This window comes from Aaosphaeria arxii (genome assembly GCF_010015735.1).
Source record: "Aaosphaeria arxii CBS 175.79 unplaced genomic scaffold BU24scaffold_10, whole genome shotgun sequence".
In the NCBI taxonomy this organism is placed as follows: Eukaryota; Fungi; Ascomycota; class Dothideomycetes; order Pleosporales; genus Aaosphaeria; species Aaosphaeria arxii.
Genome location: NW_022983483.1, coordinates 1,136,961 through 1,156,401, shown reverse-complemented (window position 1 = coordinate 1,156,401; position 19,441 = coordinate 1,136,961). Strand labels below are relative to the sequence as shown.

Here is a 19,441-nt window from a genome sequence, read left to right as displayed (position 1 = left end):
TCTTCGCCAAAATATTTGGAATTGCCGATTGTATGAAGCAGGGAGCTATGGGCGATGGAAATAGATCTCGGCATGATCTCAATATTGTCATCGTCGGCATTGCGGCACGACAAACCACTTCCTGACTTCGAGCTTGAAGAGCCGTGCGGCATATCCCTAGAAACACAATATTGCACAGATGTAGTGACAGAAATTCAAGGTCCCACTCAATAGTTCATCCTAGAAATATGTGGATGTATTATGAGAGCTAGAGATAAGGACAAGTTTGAAACTTGGCTGCAAAACAACCTTTGGTATGAATACTATAACCTGATCTAAGATAACTGATGATGTAGAGCAAATGATGCCGTCTGCACCATGCTATGCAGGAAACCTTTGGCCTCCACAGTTGAGACAGGGACACCTCTATAGTTAATTACCGCCTTTTATATTGGGACTAAAATCCCGGTTTGCTAAAAGCGACAGATCCATCTGTCATATGGGTTGGTTCTCAAGCTCCAAGTGGCTTGTCCAACCATGCTGTGCAGACTACGTATCACAGTCAACGAATTTTGAGGATAGCAAGTCTTCTATTCATGCCATTATGTACAGTTATAGAGACCGTAGAGAACTTGTAAGGTAGCTTGCATTCATGCTCTAAGCACTCCATAATGCTTCGTCTAATTGCTATGAAATACGTCAAGCTAGAACATGACATCAACGCAAGCACTTACTCCATTATTACTATCGAAAAACTCTGCAGACTTTACTACATCACCTTTGCTCATTGTTGAAACTGTAATCTTGAAACCACCTTTTTCGACTTTGAGATGTACTAAACTTGACAGTGTGCGTGATCCACGTTGATAATTGACATGACTTACCGCATGTCTTATGCCTAAGAGTGATGCGGTGACATCTGGACCGGTAATATCATCTATGTTTTTGGTACTGTCCCTCATTGAATCCGCTGGTCCTAGATTGACTTAATCTCAACCCTCGATTAACATCGTGATATAGTAGCGAGGGCTTCGAACAGCAAAAGCCCTTCGGTAAACTGATTGAAAAATGACCTAGAGGCCAATCCAAGTTTGTGACGATTATTGAGTATATTACAGGGCAGTTATGATCTAATTAATGTCAATGTACTCAAGTACCTCAAAACGATTCCTTAGATTTTGAGGAGATGGCTCGGTGAATGCTAGATGGGCGAGATATGAGTCTACTAGACGTCACCAAGTAGACAAGGTATATAGCAAGATGAAGATGAAAGTAATGGGACAAACAACTTGCAAGACTGTCTCTGGTTGGTGTAAGATGCTATAAAACTTTCTATTCCGACAGCATCGGAACTCTTTCCGAATGCCAAGATATCAAATGGCCGGGCCGACCTTCTCCGGCGGATTGGCGCCTGCGTGGAGCTGTCGACATCACAGTTGAAGCAGCTGGCGATCATCAACAAACAGACAAAACAAACATGTCCGGGGGCTGGAATACCATCGAAAGCGATGCAGTAAGTGAACACTACCGCCCCGAAAGGCTTGGATCCTGTGGTCCAGGGCTAAGCCAGCAGTGACTTTCATCCTAACGTTCCCCACAGGGTGTCTTCACCTATCTTATAGAGAAGCTCGGCGTCAAGGATGTCCAGTTCGAGGAGCTCATGACCCTTGAGCCTGTAGAACTGCGCCAGGCTGGAAAGATATATGGAGTTATCTTCCTCTTTAAATACCCAACGGGCGAAAAGCGGTCGGACAAGCCAAACGACGGGACCTACGATCACGATGCATCGAGTAATATCTTCTTTGCTGCACAGACAATACAAAATGCGTGTGGAACACAAGCACTGTTGAGTGTACTTCTCAACAAGGATGGGGAGGTAGATATCGGAAAAGAGCTTCGAGAGTTCAAAGAATTCGCTGGGGAGTTCCCTCCTGAGGTGAGTTTGTCAGCACCTGCCGTGGGCATGCAAAACACTCTATGATGTTGAGCTGAGCTTTCTACAGTTGAGGGGTGAGACATTATCGAATTCGGATCTCATTCGGGAAACGCACAACTCTTTTGCTAGATCATCGCCTTTCGTCGACGAGACGCAACGAACCGCCACCGAGGACGACGACGTCTACCACTTCATAGCGTAAGAGCTCCGTCGCGGAATATTCTACTGGACTGATACTAATGTTTCACAGCTACACCTCGATAAACAATACCCTCTATGAACTCGATGGCCTCCAACCAGCACCCATATCACACGGCGCTTGCACCACGTCCGAATTCCCAGACAAAGTCATTCCCGTCCTTCAGCGTCGCATCGCACGCTACCCCGCCACAGAAATCCGGTTCAATCTACTCGCATGCGTTCGCGACCTCCGCATCCGTGCTCGGGAAATGGGAGACGAGGAAGCATTGGAGGCCGAAGATTCGAAACGCTCAGATTGGCTTTGGGAGAACGCACTCCGACGGCATAACTTCGTTGGCTTTGTGGGCGAACTTCTCAAAGGTGTGGTCAAGGACAAGCTCAGCCAGGGAGACGGTGTTTATGAGAAGTGGGTTGAGGATTCGAAGGCAAAGACTCGGAGGAGAGTTGAGGATCGCAGGAAGAAGGGTCTCGGAGGCGACGACATTGAGTGATCGACTGCCTGCAGAGGCCTTGCGAGGATCTGGCCCACCTCCGCAATTTTGAACCATCCCCCACAGCAGGGCACTCGACATTTTCCAGGAGTTCGATTAGTCTTCCTGGAGAATACGGACGGCCTGTCGGAAACCACGGTGCTAATCGGAACGACAACAACACGACGGCTTGGCTCGCGCTTTACGAGACTTACGAGGCACATGCAAAAGCGTACATGCAGATAATACAGCTCTGATCTAACTACATCATCATCTACATCCTCTCCATGCCATCGTGAAACCTGGTGCAACAACGAGTTTGTTGGTGAGTGGCATCATCAGCCCCTAACGGCGACAGAGATAATGTACACCAAACACATATTATCAAACACCAAATACAGGGACTTACCAAGCAGCGCACTCCGCCATCTCGGATGCTAACAGGATCCGCTCCTCCAACCATCGCGATCGTCGCGGATGCAAATAGCATCCGCCCCTTTCAACAACACCCCCTCGAGCATCATCCCCACAACCCAGCTTCCCATGCAGACATAACATCACATTTGTTCCCTTCCCATAATCGAAATTGGAAACCCTCCACCCATCCCGCACGCCCCTGCCCCCCCTTTCCCGGCAGAGAGGGCACTCTAGACCCGCCGGACTGGCCGAGTGCCAGGATTCTACTGCTTTTCTTCCTGTGGATGCAAGGAACGACACGTGCATTATGTAGCTTCTTGATTACACATTTCTTTGTAAAGAAGTCGATTGGGCTTAAAGTGTACATACATGATGCTAGCATGTGGCTACCCTGTGCCTCTGCCTCACACCCCTTCTCTCAAAGGGGAAGATCGAGAGACACTACCAGATAAGAAAGCAAGATCGAACGAACTGAGTCGAACGAGTTGAATCGAACATATGACTGAACCAACACTGAGACGAAGCTTTTTCCCGTCTCTTCCAAACGTAGTCGTAGTCCAGTCCCAATGCAGTCCCAGTACAGTCCCACTCCCAGTCCAATAGTTCCCAATGCATATGTACATATATAGTCGCCGACCCAGCAAGCAAGCAGGCAGGCAGACAGGCAGACAGGCAGGCAGAAATGCGAACGCCACAGCGTCATAGCGGAGGTGAAAGACGCGGGACGCAAATGTAACATAGGTACAGAGGCCCAGAGGGTAGGCGCGCCCGGCAGGCCGCCTGCTAGTGTTTCATAGCCTATACAAGGCAGAATACGTGCATTCACAGCCTCTAATACGCTGTAGTGGAGCTAGCTTGAGGTGTGAAGATACATGATGCTAATAGATGGCCAGTCCCACGTGCCTGTCTTCTGTAGAATGGCATGTGCATCTTGCGTGCCGACTCCTACGCGCACACTCACGGGCAGGCCGAAGCACAAGTGAAGACTCCAAGCGAGCAAGCACGACACAGCACGATATGTAAATAGCCTATTACCAACCGCATCCAAAAGATAAGGAGAAAGCAGGGGAGGAAGCAAGAAGAGCATTCCACGGCGTTCCCGACATCAGAGGACACATACCCACGAACGAGAACTGGAAGATGTGGGTCGATGGATTAGGTTGTGAGTTGAGGGAGTCGGGAGAACGAATGAAGTTCTGATATACGGACTCCTCTCTCTCCCTCTCCCTCTCTCTATGCAGGCGGTTGATAAGTAAAGAGGGAGTTGTGATTGATCGACGGTGTTGACGTATAACTACTCTATATCTACACATGTACGTATATCGTGGCGTATGTCCAAGACGCCTCTGTAGTAGGGAGCGTCACAGGCGCAGCCCGCGATCGGTGGATGATGGGTAGGATAAGTAGATATTTGCCTCTGTTGATAGACACCTGGAGGTAGATGTATGATGCCTCGATCTCTCTCGGCAGCCCTGATTGATCTATCTATGCTCTGCCCAGTGCCTTTCACACTATACGTGATCCCCGAATAGCTTCATCTATTCTGCTACACCACAATATATACGATGAAATAGTCTGTAAGTCATAAACAGCCTTGAGAGGAGCTTGCTTTCAGTCAGCTTCCTACCTACTTAGCTAAATTTCCACTAGATGGGGAGGTACGTACCTACCTTGTAAGCGTGATTTGATTATACTTACAATATCGATTAGCCTGGTTTGATTCTACCTCCAATAGTTATTGGAACCTATCGGATTTCTACCTGTAAAAGTACATGATCAGTATTAATATGTGGAATTTCAACCTACAGTAGTGAGTGATTAGAACCAGTTTCTACCTTCAATCATGATTAGAAACTGATTGATTTTTCCACCTGCAATATATCTTAATGTTGATGGAACTTCTACCTAAAATATCAACCGTAGTCGATTGATGTTCCGAAGATTGACCGGAATCGATACAATTTACATTTACTCGATTGACTATCTGCAACAGTGATTGATTGACCACCTCTATTGACTACCTCAATCAATAACCTACAGTAGCATTTGATGGATCAACAACCTACTCCACAAAATAGCCATAGACTTCCTTTCGCTCCCGGCCATCGCTCCACGCGCTCCCTTTTCCCCCCAATCTGAACAGTAGAGGATCACTCCACACGATCAACAAGCCAACAACAGTCACGTTCCCAAGACCACCAAACCCCCCTTTCACACAAAAGGCACTCGGACATTTAAAAAATTTATTTTATTTATTCTACCTATGGCTACCTATGGCTACCTACGGCTACCTATGGCTATCTACGTTGATGGTGGTGGTGGTGGTGGTGGTTTGTGTCCCAGTATCGGGAGGAGATGTGAAGCTACCTACGTGAGTTGAAGGGGTGAAGGGGGGGTTTTGACTATATAAAAAACTATGGATATGTGAGTAGTTTTCTCTCTCTGCCCGCGAGCGGGAGGAAAGCTTGTGATGTGTTCTGAATTGCCTTTCCGGGCGATGGGGTGAGAGAGAAGGATGAGGAGGAGGTGAAGACGCCGGTGGAAATGAAGTCGAGAGTGTGATGTCGTCTTGTCCTGTTCTGAGTCGATCCAGGAGGGAAAGAAAACGTACTTCGACGTAACGCTTTGGGAGATGAAGAGGAAAGAAAAAAATGAAATAGTTGCCGAGAAAACAATCGCCGAAGATGTTGAGATGACGAGTGGAGAAAGTCGCCTTCCGAGAGCGTACGCTTGATGAAGTGAAGAAAATTGGGAGGGAAAGAAAAAGGAAAATCTATCTAATATGCCACCCGCCAATGTGTGATCCAACGTTTGTTCCATCTCTTTTATGTGTGCTGATACCATTAAATATTGCAGGGAGGTATATGTGTGTACCCCCAGGCGCACTTTTGCGTTCATTCATCGTGAAGGCCCAAATATGAAAATCCTCCCCCTTCGGATCCTGGAATGCTATATATACCCTTTGCTTTTTGAATTCTCGCTCTCGGTCATCCTGTCGCTGGAACAAACCGATGTGACCCCCCCTTCGCCATTTATAAGAACATGGTCCATGGGGAAAGGAAGGAACGAGCGTAATGGGAATGTTTTCATCTCTTTCTGTGTTTGTTTGATTCTTTCTTTTGCCCGAATAGGTCGTAAATCAGGGATGCCAGATTCTGAAGTGACTTCCTTTTGCCAACGGGCGGTTTTTTTTCTCCTTTCTTTCCTTTCCTTCCCTTCCCCGCGATATCAATACCCGTCTCCGCTTTGCTCACCCTGCAAGTGACTCCTCCTCTTACCAGAGCTTATTTCTGCTTCGTCATATGGTCGACTCTATCCCTTAGCGCCCACCCGTTCATCTTTTCCGTGCACAGCGCAACGCCCAAATCCAAAAGTTGTGCCCTTCTCGCATGCTTCTGAGTGACTTATGAAACCTGGAAGATGAAATAGCATTGCAAAGAGAGGCAAGGTATGGGTAAGACGATCACAAGCCGTAGAGGTCACGGAAATTCCTCTGCTCATCGGCAGGTAGATTGCCTAGAAAGCTGTTGAAATCCGGAATCATACTCTTGTACTGCTGCAGGACCTGTTCAAAATTACGTTAAAATCGACAAATGTAAAGTGGAGTTGTGGTGAATAGGATTCTGGCGTATGGAAGATGATTTGGGTCGTTCGAACTTACCTTCTGGAAATCGTCTCGGAACCATGCCTGCTCTTCTGTTGGTCCGTTGACAAGACTCCTGTCTGCCTTCGCCATTTCGCTGAAGAACTCAAGCAAGCTTTGCTCCATAGCGCCAGGGTTAGCGAGCATGATCCTCATGAAGCCAGTGAGTGCATGTCCCTTTTCGTCGGTCCACATTACGTGCTTGATCGAGCGGAGGAATGGAGGGGCAATCTGGGCAAGATGGGGTGCAAGATTCGATGCGCAACCAATGCCGAGTCTACCAAGAGCAATGGCTGCATTTTCGTTCAACGACTCAGGGACCTTTCCGTCGAAGAGGATTGTTCCAATCTTCTGGAGCAATTGATCGACATAAGGTTGCATGCCCTCGCGATGCCTCATGGAGATTTCTCCAACAGACCAGCAGGCATTGTTGATTACGGAGTAGCCAGTCTCCTCAGCATCCCGGGCGACCTGTGCGAGGTCCAGTTGGGAGATCAGAATCTCGAGTATGTTGGGGAGGTGTGGCTGGAGCTGGATGAAGACATAGATGGCACAGTCTCCGAGGAGGGCATATGCTGATTGCCTTACGTCGTTGTTGGTGTCTCGCATGCAGAGAGCAAGTAGTTGGAAGAAGTTCTGCGTCGATGCAACGAGCTGAGTACCTGATGGCCTGTCGAGTGCTTGGATAATAGCACTGAGAAGGTCCAAACTTGTCACGAGGAAGTCCTTATCGGGTATGTCCAATCCGGGGTTGGTTTCTGCCATCATTGTTTCCTCCAGGTTGCGGTGTATAATGTTGATACATTTTGAGAAGATGCCAGGTGCATATGGCGCAAATAGCTCTCCAAGTGCTGTTGCAACGTAGGACAAACATTCGAGGAGGGGAAACATCTCCTTCGACTGGTCGGAGACCTTGTTCCACCGTTGAATGAGAGCTGGCATGAGGATATTGACGAGATTTGGTTGGGCCAAGGCGGGGCCAACATGTTCGGCCAACGTCTGGACGCAGTCGTAGAGTATGAACATGTTACGGTCTTTGTATCGAGCAAAGCATTCAACGAAGTGCTGCACAATCACCTGGCAGTAGTCCTTCAATTTGCCCATCGATTTCTCTTCGAGATTGGCAAAGCCGGATGCCGCAGCTTCCTGAACGCGCTTGTTCTTGTCCAACATCTTCTTCAAGAGACCGGCCATCATGGGCTCGAAAAACTCTTTCTTGCCGGCGTCATTCAATCCAGCAGCCCAGCCAGAATATCGACCGAGTGCCCAACACGTAATCTGCCGAACGACGGGTTCGGAATCGTCTAATAATGAAAGCAGAAAAGGAGTCAACGATGGGAGATGGGGCGTCACATCGTCCATGCAGCCATCAGCGATGGCACCGAGGGCAAGGACAGCAGCTTCTCTGTTCGGCCAGTCGGGGTGCATGAGGTTGGTGGTAAGATATGGTAGAGTGGCGGCAAAAACGGGTTCGTGGAAGACGGAAGCAAGCACATCAAGCGCAGCAGCGGAACATTTGCGCAGATTCCACATCTCTTCGGGGTCGGCCAGAGAATCGTCGTCATCAAAGTCGTCAATCTCTCCTTCACTGAGATCGTCGTCATCGTCTGGCATAGCGGACGCACCGCCATTTCCATTTGCGCCCGAAGTGGGCTCACCATTGGCGTTTGTCCCCCTCCCTGCTTTGCTCGTCGCAAATGCGGGCTTTATATCCTCCTCTTTGTCCTCGAGTTCGGCATCCTCCTTTTCACCCTCGAGTCGCAGAATGTCGTCTTCGCCATACACCATGCTTTCGAGGAGAACCGGCACAATCTTTGGAAGATGGGGTCCCAGGCAGTTACGCAGCTTTTCGTCCTCGCCGACGCACAGCCAGAATTCCGCCGCGTCCAATGCAAGGTCGGCGTTTTCCACGTTTCGCTGTTGGGTGACCATATAATCCACCAGACCTTCCATGTGTGGGATGATCTTCTGCGGGGCGATATCTGCAATGTGGACAAAGGAGCGACAAACGTGCTTGCGCACTTCATCGCTGGGGTCACTGGCCAGTCGGAAGAGCTGCTGCATGACGGCATCCAGATTCTCAACCACGGCTTGGGGTTTCTCGGGGATGAAGACATTCATGCTGGCAAGCGCGTCCGATCGTACCTTTGGCAGTTCACTCGTAGTGGATTCAAGCAGCTTCGGGAACATGAAGTTCAAAGGTCGCTGTCCCTGGTAGTCCTTATCGAGTGCCTTTTTGTTATCCTCGCAGATCTTCAACAACGCACTCATGCCACCCTCCTGAGCTTGCTTGGGGACATTGCCTTCTGCATTGCTCACCAAATTGATCAACTCAGAGAGGACCTGGGGCCAACCCATGATGCCTCCCTGGCGAACCATTTCGGTTATAACGTTTCCGGCATAGCCTCGCATTTGCGAGTTGTCGTCTCGGAGAGTGTGCAAGATGATCGATCGCATATAGTCCTTGGACGAGTCTGGGATGGCCTTGTATGACGTTCGGACGTTGTTCTTTAGCATGACGGCAGCGGCAGCTCTGGCTGAAAAGTAGCTAGTGGCGTCCATATTGACGGCGGGCGGGGGCGAACTACTCGAGAAGACGAAAGCGAGGTATTTGTCAATGTCAGGCGATTGCCTGGCCTGCTTGAGCAACTGTATCATGGGCAACGGTTAGTCGCAAGAGACTTTTAAAACTTGTGAGATGGGGAAGGATTTGGGGGAACTTGCGAGCTCGGCATTTTTCTGTGCGTTGATATCATGACCACTGAGAGAGTCCTTGAGGCATTGAGCAAGCTGCCTCAAAGGCTGCTCTTCTGGTTGCCACGACATGGTGGGCGGTAAGTGTTGTTGCGGTGGGAATGGTGGTGATGTGTTGAAAGGGTGGATAGGATAGGTAGTGATGCGGGGGGGGGGAAAAAAGTGACGGCGGGACCGTCGAAAAAGGCGGCGGCGGCAAAGCAAAGATTAGCGGAGCGAGTGTAAGGTTGGAACACTCTATCTGCGATGGAGGAAGAGGAAAGGTAAGAGGCGGATCAGAAGAGAGAAAAAGAATAGGAAGAGAAGGTCGTGGAGTCGGCTTGCGCTGTGATTTCTGGTAGGTTCATTGTTAGCATTCAGTGTGTGGTAATGGTAAGTAAATGTAGTGTGGTGACCTATTGGCGGTGGGGGATCAAGAAAAAGAAGTCACTTACCACCTGGCGTAGCTTTGACTTTGTCCTACAAGTCGACAACCATTCTGGCGAGAAAGGCAGAGAAGGAAAAGGGTTACTATCAGGAGGAGATGTCAATATTTATCAAGATACGGAGTCCTGGGACTGGTAGCAGAAGTCAGAGTAGGGTAACTCGTAGGGAGAGGAAGAGTGGAAGCGGGTTTGCTCTATGAAGGAGGAAGCGGGTAGTTGCAGGTGCGAGGGGTACACAGCCTTGATTAGCAGAACAATTGCAGCGGCAGTGCGGTGTACAATCAGACGTTGCGGGAGACCGGAGATGCTGTGCGACGACAATCTTGCAGAGATTGCAGTACGGGAGTAATTGCTTATTACTTTACTTTGTACTCGTAGTAGCACCAGTAGTAGAATAATAGTGATGATGCTGGTGAAATCATGGACAAGGCTCGAGTGAGGGAGGTACTTGGCAGGGGAGGAGGTTGAGGGTATCGCAAAGGAAAATGCATTCACCTGGGTAAGTACGGAGTAGATGGATGGAAGAAAGAAAGATAGATGTTGCTGTTGATGTCTTTTCTCTTTCTTCTCTATTTATTCAGTTCTAAGAGGTTGTGGTTGAAGGTATATTGATTGTCTACTGTTACTCTCTGTCTGTTACTGTGATGACAACTGCCTTACGGTCCTTACCTGATCTCCATCTGCCACTATGCCCAATCCGGAACTAGCCCCCTTTCATCCTACCATTCTCCATTCATTCTTCTATCGTCATCAACTTCAACTTCAACTTTGGATGTGTCTCCAATTGCTTAATCATTACAACTATTTCATAATTCGCCATCTATACCATCACTTTGTTCGCTCTCTTTGAAGCTCAACCATATACCCATTACGGAGGACGGAGAAATCTTCCCATCATACCTAGACTCATCTCCTCTACGTATGTAGTACTACATTGGTACGGCGTACGTACCAAACGGGAGATGCTGCGGAGATGCCCGCCCGCCCGTTGCACAAATACAATAAATCTGCACTGCGACCATAGAACCACTTTTTCTCCCACCCAATTCACTCTCTAGGACTCCTCAGTCAAGCATGGAGAACATTGGTGGCCGGGGTCCATGTCCCTCTTCACCACTTCCCACATCCCCATGGACCACAGACAGGGGTTCTCCGATGCTCAATGCCAAATGCCCACTTTCTAGGTACCGCATGACCAACTGTAGAAAACTGCAAATGTACAGAGTACGGAGTAGTCATTGCTCTTCTGTAGGACGGATCTGCCTCCACCGGCAGGTTCCCTTTCTACAGATGATACCCTCCAACTGTGTTCAACACATGACAAGGACCGTAAAATTTACTTTGTTTATCTGCGAAACGGTAGCAGACATGACCCGTTTACTTTCCCTGTCGTTTCATAGATACGGTAAGAACAGATTCGCGGAGACTGCACTTCTCTTCATTCCATGTGGGGACTCGGTCGAGTTGGAATCTTCCACAATGGATCTGTCCCCCAATGTGTCCTTTATCCAATTGTACCCACTATCAACTCATCAGACATGTTCCCACGACTACCCTAACTTCGACGAATAAACGACAACGCAAATTCATTCAAGACTAAGTTTATCACCGCATCGCAGGAGGTTATGCCGTTATCGCAGCATATGCGGATTGATTGGGCGTCCAGCCCCCGTCCAAGGCTAAGGCCTACTGCACAGTGGAGCAGCATCATAGGTACATCTCCAACCGCGAAGAGTCCGAACAAACTTTGCTCGTACTTTGCACGTTCTTCAAAAGGGCTTCAATTCGAGTCTTGGGCAATTTGGTGCGAAATCTCCGACGCCTGCTCTTGATTTGAATGACGAAGAAGATTAAGCTTTTCTATCGAGTCGGCAATCCGCAGCTCGCCCAGCCCATGCTAGACATACCTAGTGGCGTATCGCTACTCGAAGCCTCGAACATACCTCGTACATTCGTATAATACTAAAATGCGGCACTTCACACACAATGATACTCGAAAAGCTAGCCGATCTATCACCTCGCATCTGGGACTCGAGCAATTGACTCACGAAAACGTTCGCGGGAGGATCATAGCTCTCAAGATCTTCTATCAACCATGAAAACATCATGTGACACAGTCGAACCTAACAGCCCATCCCGTCCTAAAGGATAGATGGACGCACGCCTCCACAAGTGATGAGCATCTAACAAAACAGACCTCTGGACTCTAGTCTGGCAATTAGCCCTGCAGATCTATTCATAGTTCCAATTCTGATACAGGGCAGGGCGGCTCTGCGAAAAGCCAGCAAGCAGTGTCAGCGTTTCAGAATTATGATACGCGCTCGCTCGGAGAGGCTGTGAAACGCGGTGATTGGATGGTGCCTTTGGGCGCAAGGGGAAAAGGAAAGGGGAACGAGGACATCAGAGAGGGCGAACGTAGCATTGAGCGTCGATGTATTATTCTATCTGTCTACGGAGTACTGTGTACCGCGCGGTTCTCTCAATGCCATGCCAGTTCAGCTCGTAAGGCAGGACGCGATTGTGGGACGGATCTCATTTGGGGATGCCAGGGCTGAAGCCTGAAGGGATGGATATGCATAGCACAGACAGCGCAGGACAACGTACACGAGAGAGATGTAAGAAGAGGCCTTTAAAGACACCGTCTCAGACTCTGTTGTTCCTGTTGTTTTCGTCATCATCGTTGTCGTTATTGGGATTAGGTGTATTATCCGTCCGCTACTGTGCCGTTTGCGGAAGACCGACCTGCGACGCTCGAGACCTCACCAAAGCAGAAGAGAGAGAGAGAGAGAGAGAGAGAGAGAGAGAGAGAGAGAGAGAGAGCGCTGAACACACGCGACGTCCGTCTCGTCCTTGTTGAAAGACACACACACTTTGCTCGCCCGACCGGCGACTGTGCGCGTGTTATATATATATAACGGCAATCTGCAAAAGTCCGCAACATCGACATCGACATCGACATCGACATCTTTGAGTTGCGAGGTGTGGTGGATTGATTGATTGAGAATCTAGGCCGGCTCCCGCGATTCCGTATCCGTCGGTGGAGTTTCCTACAGTCTGTCGCCACCACCATTGGGAATCTGGTCCCTATTACTACTGTAATACTACTGTACTTGGTAATACTACTGCGATTTACATGCGCTACTGGATGTTTTGAAGGGCTGTTACTGGCTTGTGGCAAGGGACTGCTGGGCTTCATCTGGGGCTACCGATCGACTTGGGTATAATCTGTGGCCATCGGTCCTTGGCCAGGGCTTCTTTCTCAGCCTTCCCTTCCCTTCCTTTCCCTTAAGCCGCCCCCCGATACGGTCGTGGGTCGGCCTGAGACCAGCCTTGAGACACTTTGCGAGCGCGAGCATTAACTGCGAGGTGCTGCTACTGCTGTTCACTACTACTACCGTACGTACTCGTGTATCTCTCAACCTCCACCTCCTACCTACTCGTACCTCCACTGCATCCTTCCTCTTATCACCACCACCATCGACCTCGACCCTTTCCATTCCTTCCACCAACCCGTTGACTTCTTTCCATCGCGTGCAGGCACCGTAATCATCGCCCTCATCATTCACATCCTTCGCCTGCGTTCTCCTCCTTTCGCTGCATCCCCGACATCCGCCTGTTCGTGACGCAAGCCATCTTGGCCCCGCTGCCAGGATTCGCTCCAACAGCACAGGCACACAATCAGGCACAGCACTCTCCGCAGCAGTATTACCGGCGCACAATCGAAACACACTGGACAACAGGAACAGCTGCGCCTGCTGGCACGCTGCGCTGTTGACTTCTACTCATCCTCATCCACCTGGCCACGCCGTCGCTCCCCCCCCGAGAGTGACAACATTTCCTATTCACCATGTCTTCGCCACAACCACAACGGGTGGCTTCATTGCCCACAACCCTCTCTAGGTCGTACCTACCCATCGAACATGCGCCCTCCTCACATCCAAATATCGTATTCGCGACTTCCGAAGGCACCCAGCGATCGTTCAACGAACCCGTGCGGATACACTACCAGCCTCTCAGCTCGACGGCCAAGGGCATCATGATCGGCATCTTCTCTGTCCTCGGAGCCGCCGGATTCTGTCTCATCCTCGCCGCCATTGTATATTACTTCCGCTACACCCAGCAAGGACGCATTTTCTTAGACCGGATAACACGGCCCGGCGAGTACGATGACGAGCAGCAGTTCGCAAAGGAGGAGGCCGAGGCCTTGGAAGAGATGGATGACATGGAGCGCATGGAGTATCTTCGAGCAAAAGGTTAGCATGTCCGCCGTCATCGTGTTGTTGCATGCCCTTTACTAAACCTCTACAGCGTTTGTGCAAGCGAATCCCCCCGAGTCCATTCAGACCGACATATCCTTATCGCAGTTCTTGGCAATTCAAGAGAAGGGCGTTTCCGCGTGGGAGTTCGAGCCGGAGCTGGAAATAGCGAATTGTTTCGTCGAGGGCCGCACAGAGATTGAGTTCTTCGATTCCGAATGCAGCGTTCAGAGCAACCTCCCGATACCCAAGCAAAACGAAGTCTATTACTGGGAAGCGAAGATATATGATAAACCCGAGAATACTAGCATTGGCATCGGCGTCAGCACAAAACCATATCCACTGTTCAGGCTTCCAGGTAGGTCCCGAGAACTGTTGTCTATGGCTTCGCTTTCCTCTAACAATTACAGGCCAGCACAGGTGGTCGATAGCTTACACTTCCCATGGCTCGCGGCGATATAATCAACCCTTCACGCCCACACCCTACGGTCCTGCCTTCGTCCAGGGAGACGTCATCGGAGTCGGATACAGGCCTCGCACTGGAACGATCTTCTTCACTCGGAATGGCAAGAAACTGGACGACGTTGCTCACGGGTTGAAGTCTCAGAACTTCTTCCCTACAGTCGGCGCCAACGGCCCCTGCCAGGTTCACGTCAATTTCGGTCAGATGGGTTTCGTTTTCATCGAGGCGAACGTGAAGAAGTGGGGTTTGGCACCGATGACAGGCAGTCTCGCTCCCCCGCCTCCGTATGGCAGTGAACAAGGTTCTATCCTCCTAGAAGGCGGCCGTGAGGGCGTCCGGGAGGGCATGGCTGGAACATACTTTACTGGATATGGTCACGGAAGGTCAAGCAGTCAACAGATGCGCCTAGGTCGTAATCAACCCACCAGCCCTGGTCCGCAACGCAGCCCTACCGACATTTCTCTTGCCCAGCTCAGTCTCGTCGATTCGAATGAAGATGTTGGAGAAGGAACAAGCGCCGAAGCTTCCGCGGCAGCCGCAGCGGCTCAGCATCAAGCAGGCGTACACGGTCTTGGATTCCTTCAACCAGGCGATCTCCCTCCCGAATATACCAGCCCCCAAAGTTCGCCGCGGATCAGCCAACGAGAAGGTCATGAAGACGAAGACTACTGGAGCGAACGAGCACCGTTACTAGACCAACCACCTCAATCATCGCAATCCGAGCACCCATCCCCACCTATCCCAACATATGACGCAGCCGTGGCCGGCTCGTCAGACACACCACAGATCCGCGTCCGAAGCGCAACAACAAACTCACGATCCGCCCCATCACGAGGGCCAAGGCGATCGTGATGATATGCACTCAGTCCACAAAGCTGACCGTAGCTTTCTTTCCTTTTACTCTCTCTCCTCTTTCCCCGACTACCACATGATGCCAATGTCATGGTTTCTTTTATTTTCGATAACTTGGATCTACACTATACCCCATATCATCTCTCTCAGCATATCCTCATCTCACCACTTTCCTTTTGTTTTTGGGCCACTGGAAACTTGCAGAAATTCCGTTCGGATTGGGCCCGGGCCAGGCTGGGACGGTGGTTCCCTCCATTTTGTGCTTATGCAAATAAAATAGGAAGGGGCAGAAGCAGCGGAAACAGCAACAGCAGGCAGCAGTGACGTTATATTTTTGGTACATTCAAGCCACTCCTGTACTATACATACCATACTACTTTGAAGCGGAAGGGGGAGGGCAGGGGACATCGAAGCGCGCAGGCAGGCGGGTGTTGCCTTTTTCTGGGGTTTTGTTCATTAGCATCGAGGATGTTGATACTTGTCGATGAAACGATTGATGAAGACACTTTTTTTCCATATTTGTCCGTACTGCAAAGAAATACGCTTGCTCGCTCTCGTCTCGTCTACATTGGATTTCCTATCTTATCCTGCGGCACATTTACATGATTGATCATTGCTTTTATTTTTTGAAATGGGCGGGCGAACGTCGTGCGTATATACCTTTACACCTATCTCATCTATCAACCATGTACCCGGTCATCCATCTACCACATCACAGTGCACATGTATACATGTATATATATACACAAGTACAAATATGTCTCGACAGATAAATTACGAAAAACTCCGCCATGCTGAAAAGTTAAACGGCATCGTACTCAAAGATCGTCGAAGATATCATTCTCGTCTCGTACATTTGATTTCCCGAGGTCTAGAAGACGTGGGAAAACGAATGCATCCAGCTCGAAACCTATCGATGGGACGGTGGGTTGAGCGAGGCATGAGACCGGCAGGTGTATTGTTTATTCTTTTTCAAGAAGCCATGGTATTAAGAATCTACTTCATCTCACGCTCGAATGAGGAGGTGGTGAGGGTGTTGGTTCGGCATGCGTGCGAAGTGTATCAATGTTCTCATCGAAGGCTACTACAGTCGGGCTGTCATCGTATCGGATATTTGGGGCGTGGACGTTCGTGGATAATGTATTGGTCCGGTTGCGTGATACGATGAGAGGGCGCGATGAGGGCGCTGACGCTGATGCCGATGATACTGATGCTGAATATACTATGCACGATGGAGCTTTGCTTGCTTGAGGAAAGTTTTTTGTTGGAGATGTCGCTCAGGATTATATAATTTACCCTACTCCATATACGGCATAGCGTCATATCCTCGCTTGCATCGATCCAATAGGCCGTGGACGTCAAGCCTCGAAACCACGCACATGCTCAATAGTCAACTCGCACCATCATCATCTTCCGCGGAAGACCCTGCGAGACGCCTTCAAAAGCCTACGAAAACCGTAGATATTCGGAAAAGCAGTCCGTCCAATTCGGGTGCTAGGTAGGCGAAATCACGCTGGGCTGAACGATGCGTCGTCCAATGGGCTAGCTACCTTGTAGCTAAGAGCTCTAGAAGCTATTATCCTCCCGCCCCTCACCCACCCGTCCCAACCAAGTTCCTACTAACCCCTCCTCCGACCTCGCGCGCCAATCCTTTTTTTTTCTTTTTAACGAGAGGTTGCTATAATAGAATGGCATAATCGTGAGAAGGTTTTTTCTCCCTCTCTTGTAATTAAAAAGCCTTGGTTCTCGTTCGCTTGATACGGTATCCCGTGTCGTGGTGATACGAGTGTATACATCTAACTATTATTTTTTATGGCTTAAGGAGTATAAATTGGACCCCTGCCCTGGAATATCCAGCCTTGATCGTTTAGTTCATTCTCAGATTTTGTCGTGTAACACTTCTGGTGCTTATACGGGTTTATCCTCTTCGGGATTCCGTGACTTTGAGAGAGGAATCATTTGTCTTCGAGCATAAGAGAGGAGAATCGAGAGAAAAATCCCAAAGCGACTGCCAAACATGTCGACGACGCACGACAATAGCGCCGCTGAGAAAGCCGTGGACACCAGTGCGTCATCCTCCTCAACACCCGTGCGACAAGATGACCATGGAAACCGTGAGCCCGCGTCGGCGCAGAGTTCGCTCTCGTTAGATAAGGACGTGGCGATTGGTCTTGTCGGAGAGCATGCGAGGGAAATTGACCCTGAGGTCGAGAGACGAGTGCTGAGGAAGATTGATTGGTTTCTGATTCCGGCTATGATTGTTGGTATGTTGATTTCCCCTGGCCCTGAATGATGGGCTTTTGTGTCGTGTGGATCGTGGAGAAGTGGTTTTTGACGTTTCTTGTTCCAGGTTATGGACTCGTATACTACGACAAAGCTATCCTGGGAAGTGCGGTCCTGTTCGGAATGACCAAAGACCTCTCGCTGAGCGTGGTCGATACTTCGACGAGACCTCCCACGACGAACACGTCGAGGCTTAGTTGGGCGACTTCGCTGTTCTACTTCGGCATGTTGGCGGGGTTGTATCCCATGACGTTTGCGCTGCAGCGTTTCAATCTCGGACGTATCTTGGGCGGCGTCGTTGTGCTTTGGGCTTTGATTTGTATGTTGACTGCAGCTGTCTCTACGCACCAAGGTCTGTATGTCCAGAGGTTCTTCTTGGGATTCGTGGAGTCTATCATCCCCACCGGCTTCATGTGCATCGTTTCTGGGTACTACACGCAAGGGGAACAAGCCCTTCGACAGTCATGGTGGTTCTCATCCACCGGACTATTCACCATCATCGGCGGCGCTCTCAACTACGGGTTCGCGCAGATCTCGTCTGGCAGCCTGAAACGATGGCAGTACATCTACCTCCTCGCTGGCTGCCTGACCTTCTTATTCGGCATTTGGTGCTTCCTGATCCCCAACTCCCCAGTATCAGCATGGTTCCTCACTCCTACCGAGCGCATCGTAGCCGTCGAACGACTCCGCCGAGGTCAGACCGGCGTCCGGTGCCAGAAGATCAAACTCTCGCAGCTCAAAGAAGCCTTCCTCGACATCAAACTCTGGCTCGTCTTCATCATGATGGGCTCAGCGTACACCGTCAACGGCGCCGTATCCGGCTTCGGGCCCCTGATCGTGAGCACATTCGGCTGGTCGACACTCGAGTCCATCCTCTGGCAATTCCCGCTTGGCGGCCTCTGCCTCTTCGACATCCTCCTCTGCGGCTACCTCTCCTCTAAGATCCCTAACATCCGCATTATCCTGCTCATCGTCAACTGCCTCCCCGTCATCGCGGGCTGCGCCATGATCTGGAAGAGCAAGTGGACGCACCACGCGCCCACCCCCGTCGCAGGGTACAGCATCATCGGCACCTTCGGCGCCGTCGTCAGCCAGACCATCGTCATCGGCATGTCCAACGTCGCCGGCGCAACCAAGAAGTCTGCAATGGCGGCCGCCATCTTCGTCGCGTACTGCGTGGGTAACATCGTTGGGCCGCAGTTGATTTACAGTCAGACGAAGAAGGACCATTATCCTGCGCTGTGGACGGGTTTGATCATATTGTGAGTTTTACCCCTTTCCCCTCCTTTCATGTTTCCATGATCGAACGATCGTTCTTGAGAAAGTAGTGCTGATTTCATTGTAGTTACTGTATTACGATCCTGGCTTCAGTGGCATTGTACGTGGTGCTTTGGAGGGAGAACAAGAAGAGGGAGGGATTGCCAATTGACGAGGACGAAAGGGATAAGTTTGCATTCATGGATCTGACGGATAAGGAGAACCCTTACTTCAGATATGTGCTTTGAGCTAGAGAAATGGGGAAATGTATGTTCAAGACGAAGTAATTAATTAGGTTCGTGCCATAGATATTCGAGAGAGTAGATACATATAATGGTCTTCTGATGTCAGTATTCGCGACACACGGACCCCAATAAACATACACTCGTATCCAACCATCAAGAATCCCATGCTGACCGAACGGCTTTCCGGTACATAATACTCGTATTGATGAGCAGGCCCTGAATGGTTGATTGACTTGGGCGATCCGCCGAGCCGGCGTAAC

At 49.9% G+C, this 19,441-nt stretch overlaps 6 protein-coding genes across 6 annotated transcripts; 4 read left to right on the top strand and 2 right to left on the bottom strand.

Moving 5' to 3' along the window:
• Nucleotides 1-1,456: 1,456 nt before the first annotated feature.
• On the top strand, nt 1,457-2,607 carry BU24DRAFT_355176 (ubiquitinyl hydrolase; the record flags this gene model as incomplete). Its single annotated transcript, XM_033523840.1, has 4 exons — nt 1,457-1,492; nt 1,580-1,915; nt 1,983-2,113; nt 2,166-2,607. The coding sequence occupies 4 exons, from the start codon at nt 1,457-1,459 to the stop codon at nt 2,605-2,607; spliced, it is 945 nt and encodes a 314-aa protein (XP_033379477.1).
• Nucleotides 2,608-6,183: 3,576 nt separating this feature from the next.
• BU24DRAFT_53865 (ARM repeat-containing protein) lies at nt 6,184-9,620 on the bottom strand. The gene is made up of 3 exons (XM_033534369.1): nt 9,371-9,620; nt 6,665-9,295; nt 6,184-6,568 (listed from the first exon to the last, which is right to left on the bottom strand). The coding sequence occupies exons 1-3, from the start codon at nt 9,470-9,472 to the stop codon at nt 6,467-6,469; spliced, it is 2,835 nt and encodes a 944-aa protein (XP_033379476.1). The 5' UTR covers nt 9,473-9,620; the 3' UTR covers nt 6,184-6,466.
• Nucleotides 9,621-12,126: 2,506 nt separating this feature from the next.
• On the bottom strand, nt 12,127-13,346 carry BU24DRAFT_53833 (uncharacterized protein). Its single transcript, XM_033534368.1, has 2 exons — nt 12,568-13,346; nt 12,127-12,484 (listed from the first exon to the last, which is right to left on the bottom strand). Exons 1-2 carry the CDS (start codon nt 13,019-13,021, stop codon nt 12,321-12,323), a joined length of 618 nt encoding a protein of 205 aa, XP_033379475.1. The 5' UTR covers nt 13,022-13,346; the 3' UTR covers nt 12,127-12,320.
• Nucleotides 13,347-13,417: 71 nt separating this feature from the next.
• BU24DRAFT_53806 (SPRY-domain-containing protein) lies at nt 13,418-15,477 on the top strand. Its single transcript, XM_033534366.1, has 3 exons — nt 13,418-14,078; nt 14,134-14,439; nt 14,492-15,477. The coding sequence occupies exons 1-3, from the start codon at nt 13,673-13,675 to the stop codon at nt 15,394-15,396; spliced, it is 1,617 nt and encodes a 538-aa protein (XP_033379474.1). The 5' UTR covers nt 13,418-13,672; the 3' UTR covers nt 15,397-15,477.
• Nucleotides 15,478-15,915: 438 nt separating this feature from the next.
• Nucleotides 15,916-16,642, top strand: BU24DRAFT_53810 (uncharacterized protein). Its single transcript, XM_033534367.1, has one exon. It carries the CDS (start codon nt 16,028-16,030, stop codon nt 16,562-16,564), a length of 537 nt encoding a protein of 178 aa, XP_033379473.1. The 5' UTR covers nt 15,916-16,027; the 3' UTR covers nt 16,565-16,642.
• Nucleotides 16,643-17,413: 771 nt separating this feature from the next.
• BU24DRAFT_444242 (allantoate transport protein) lies at nt 17,414-19,325 on the top strand (the record flags this gene model as incomplete). Its single annotated transcript, XM_033530629.1, has 4 exons — nt 17,414-17,462; nt 17,496-17,660; nt 17,747-18,941; nt 19,025-19,325. 4 exons carry the CDS (start codon nt 17,414-17,416, stop codon nt 19,182-19,184), a joined length of 1,569 nt encoding a protein of 522 aa, XP_033379472.1. The 3' UTR covers nt 19,185-19,325.
• Between the last annotated feature and the right edge of the window lie 116 nt (nt 19,326-19,441).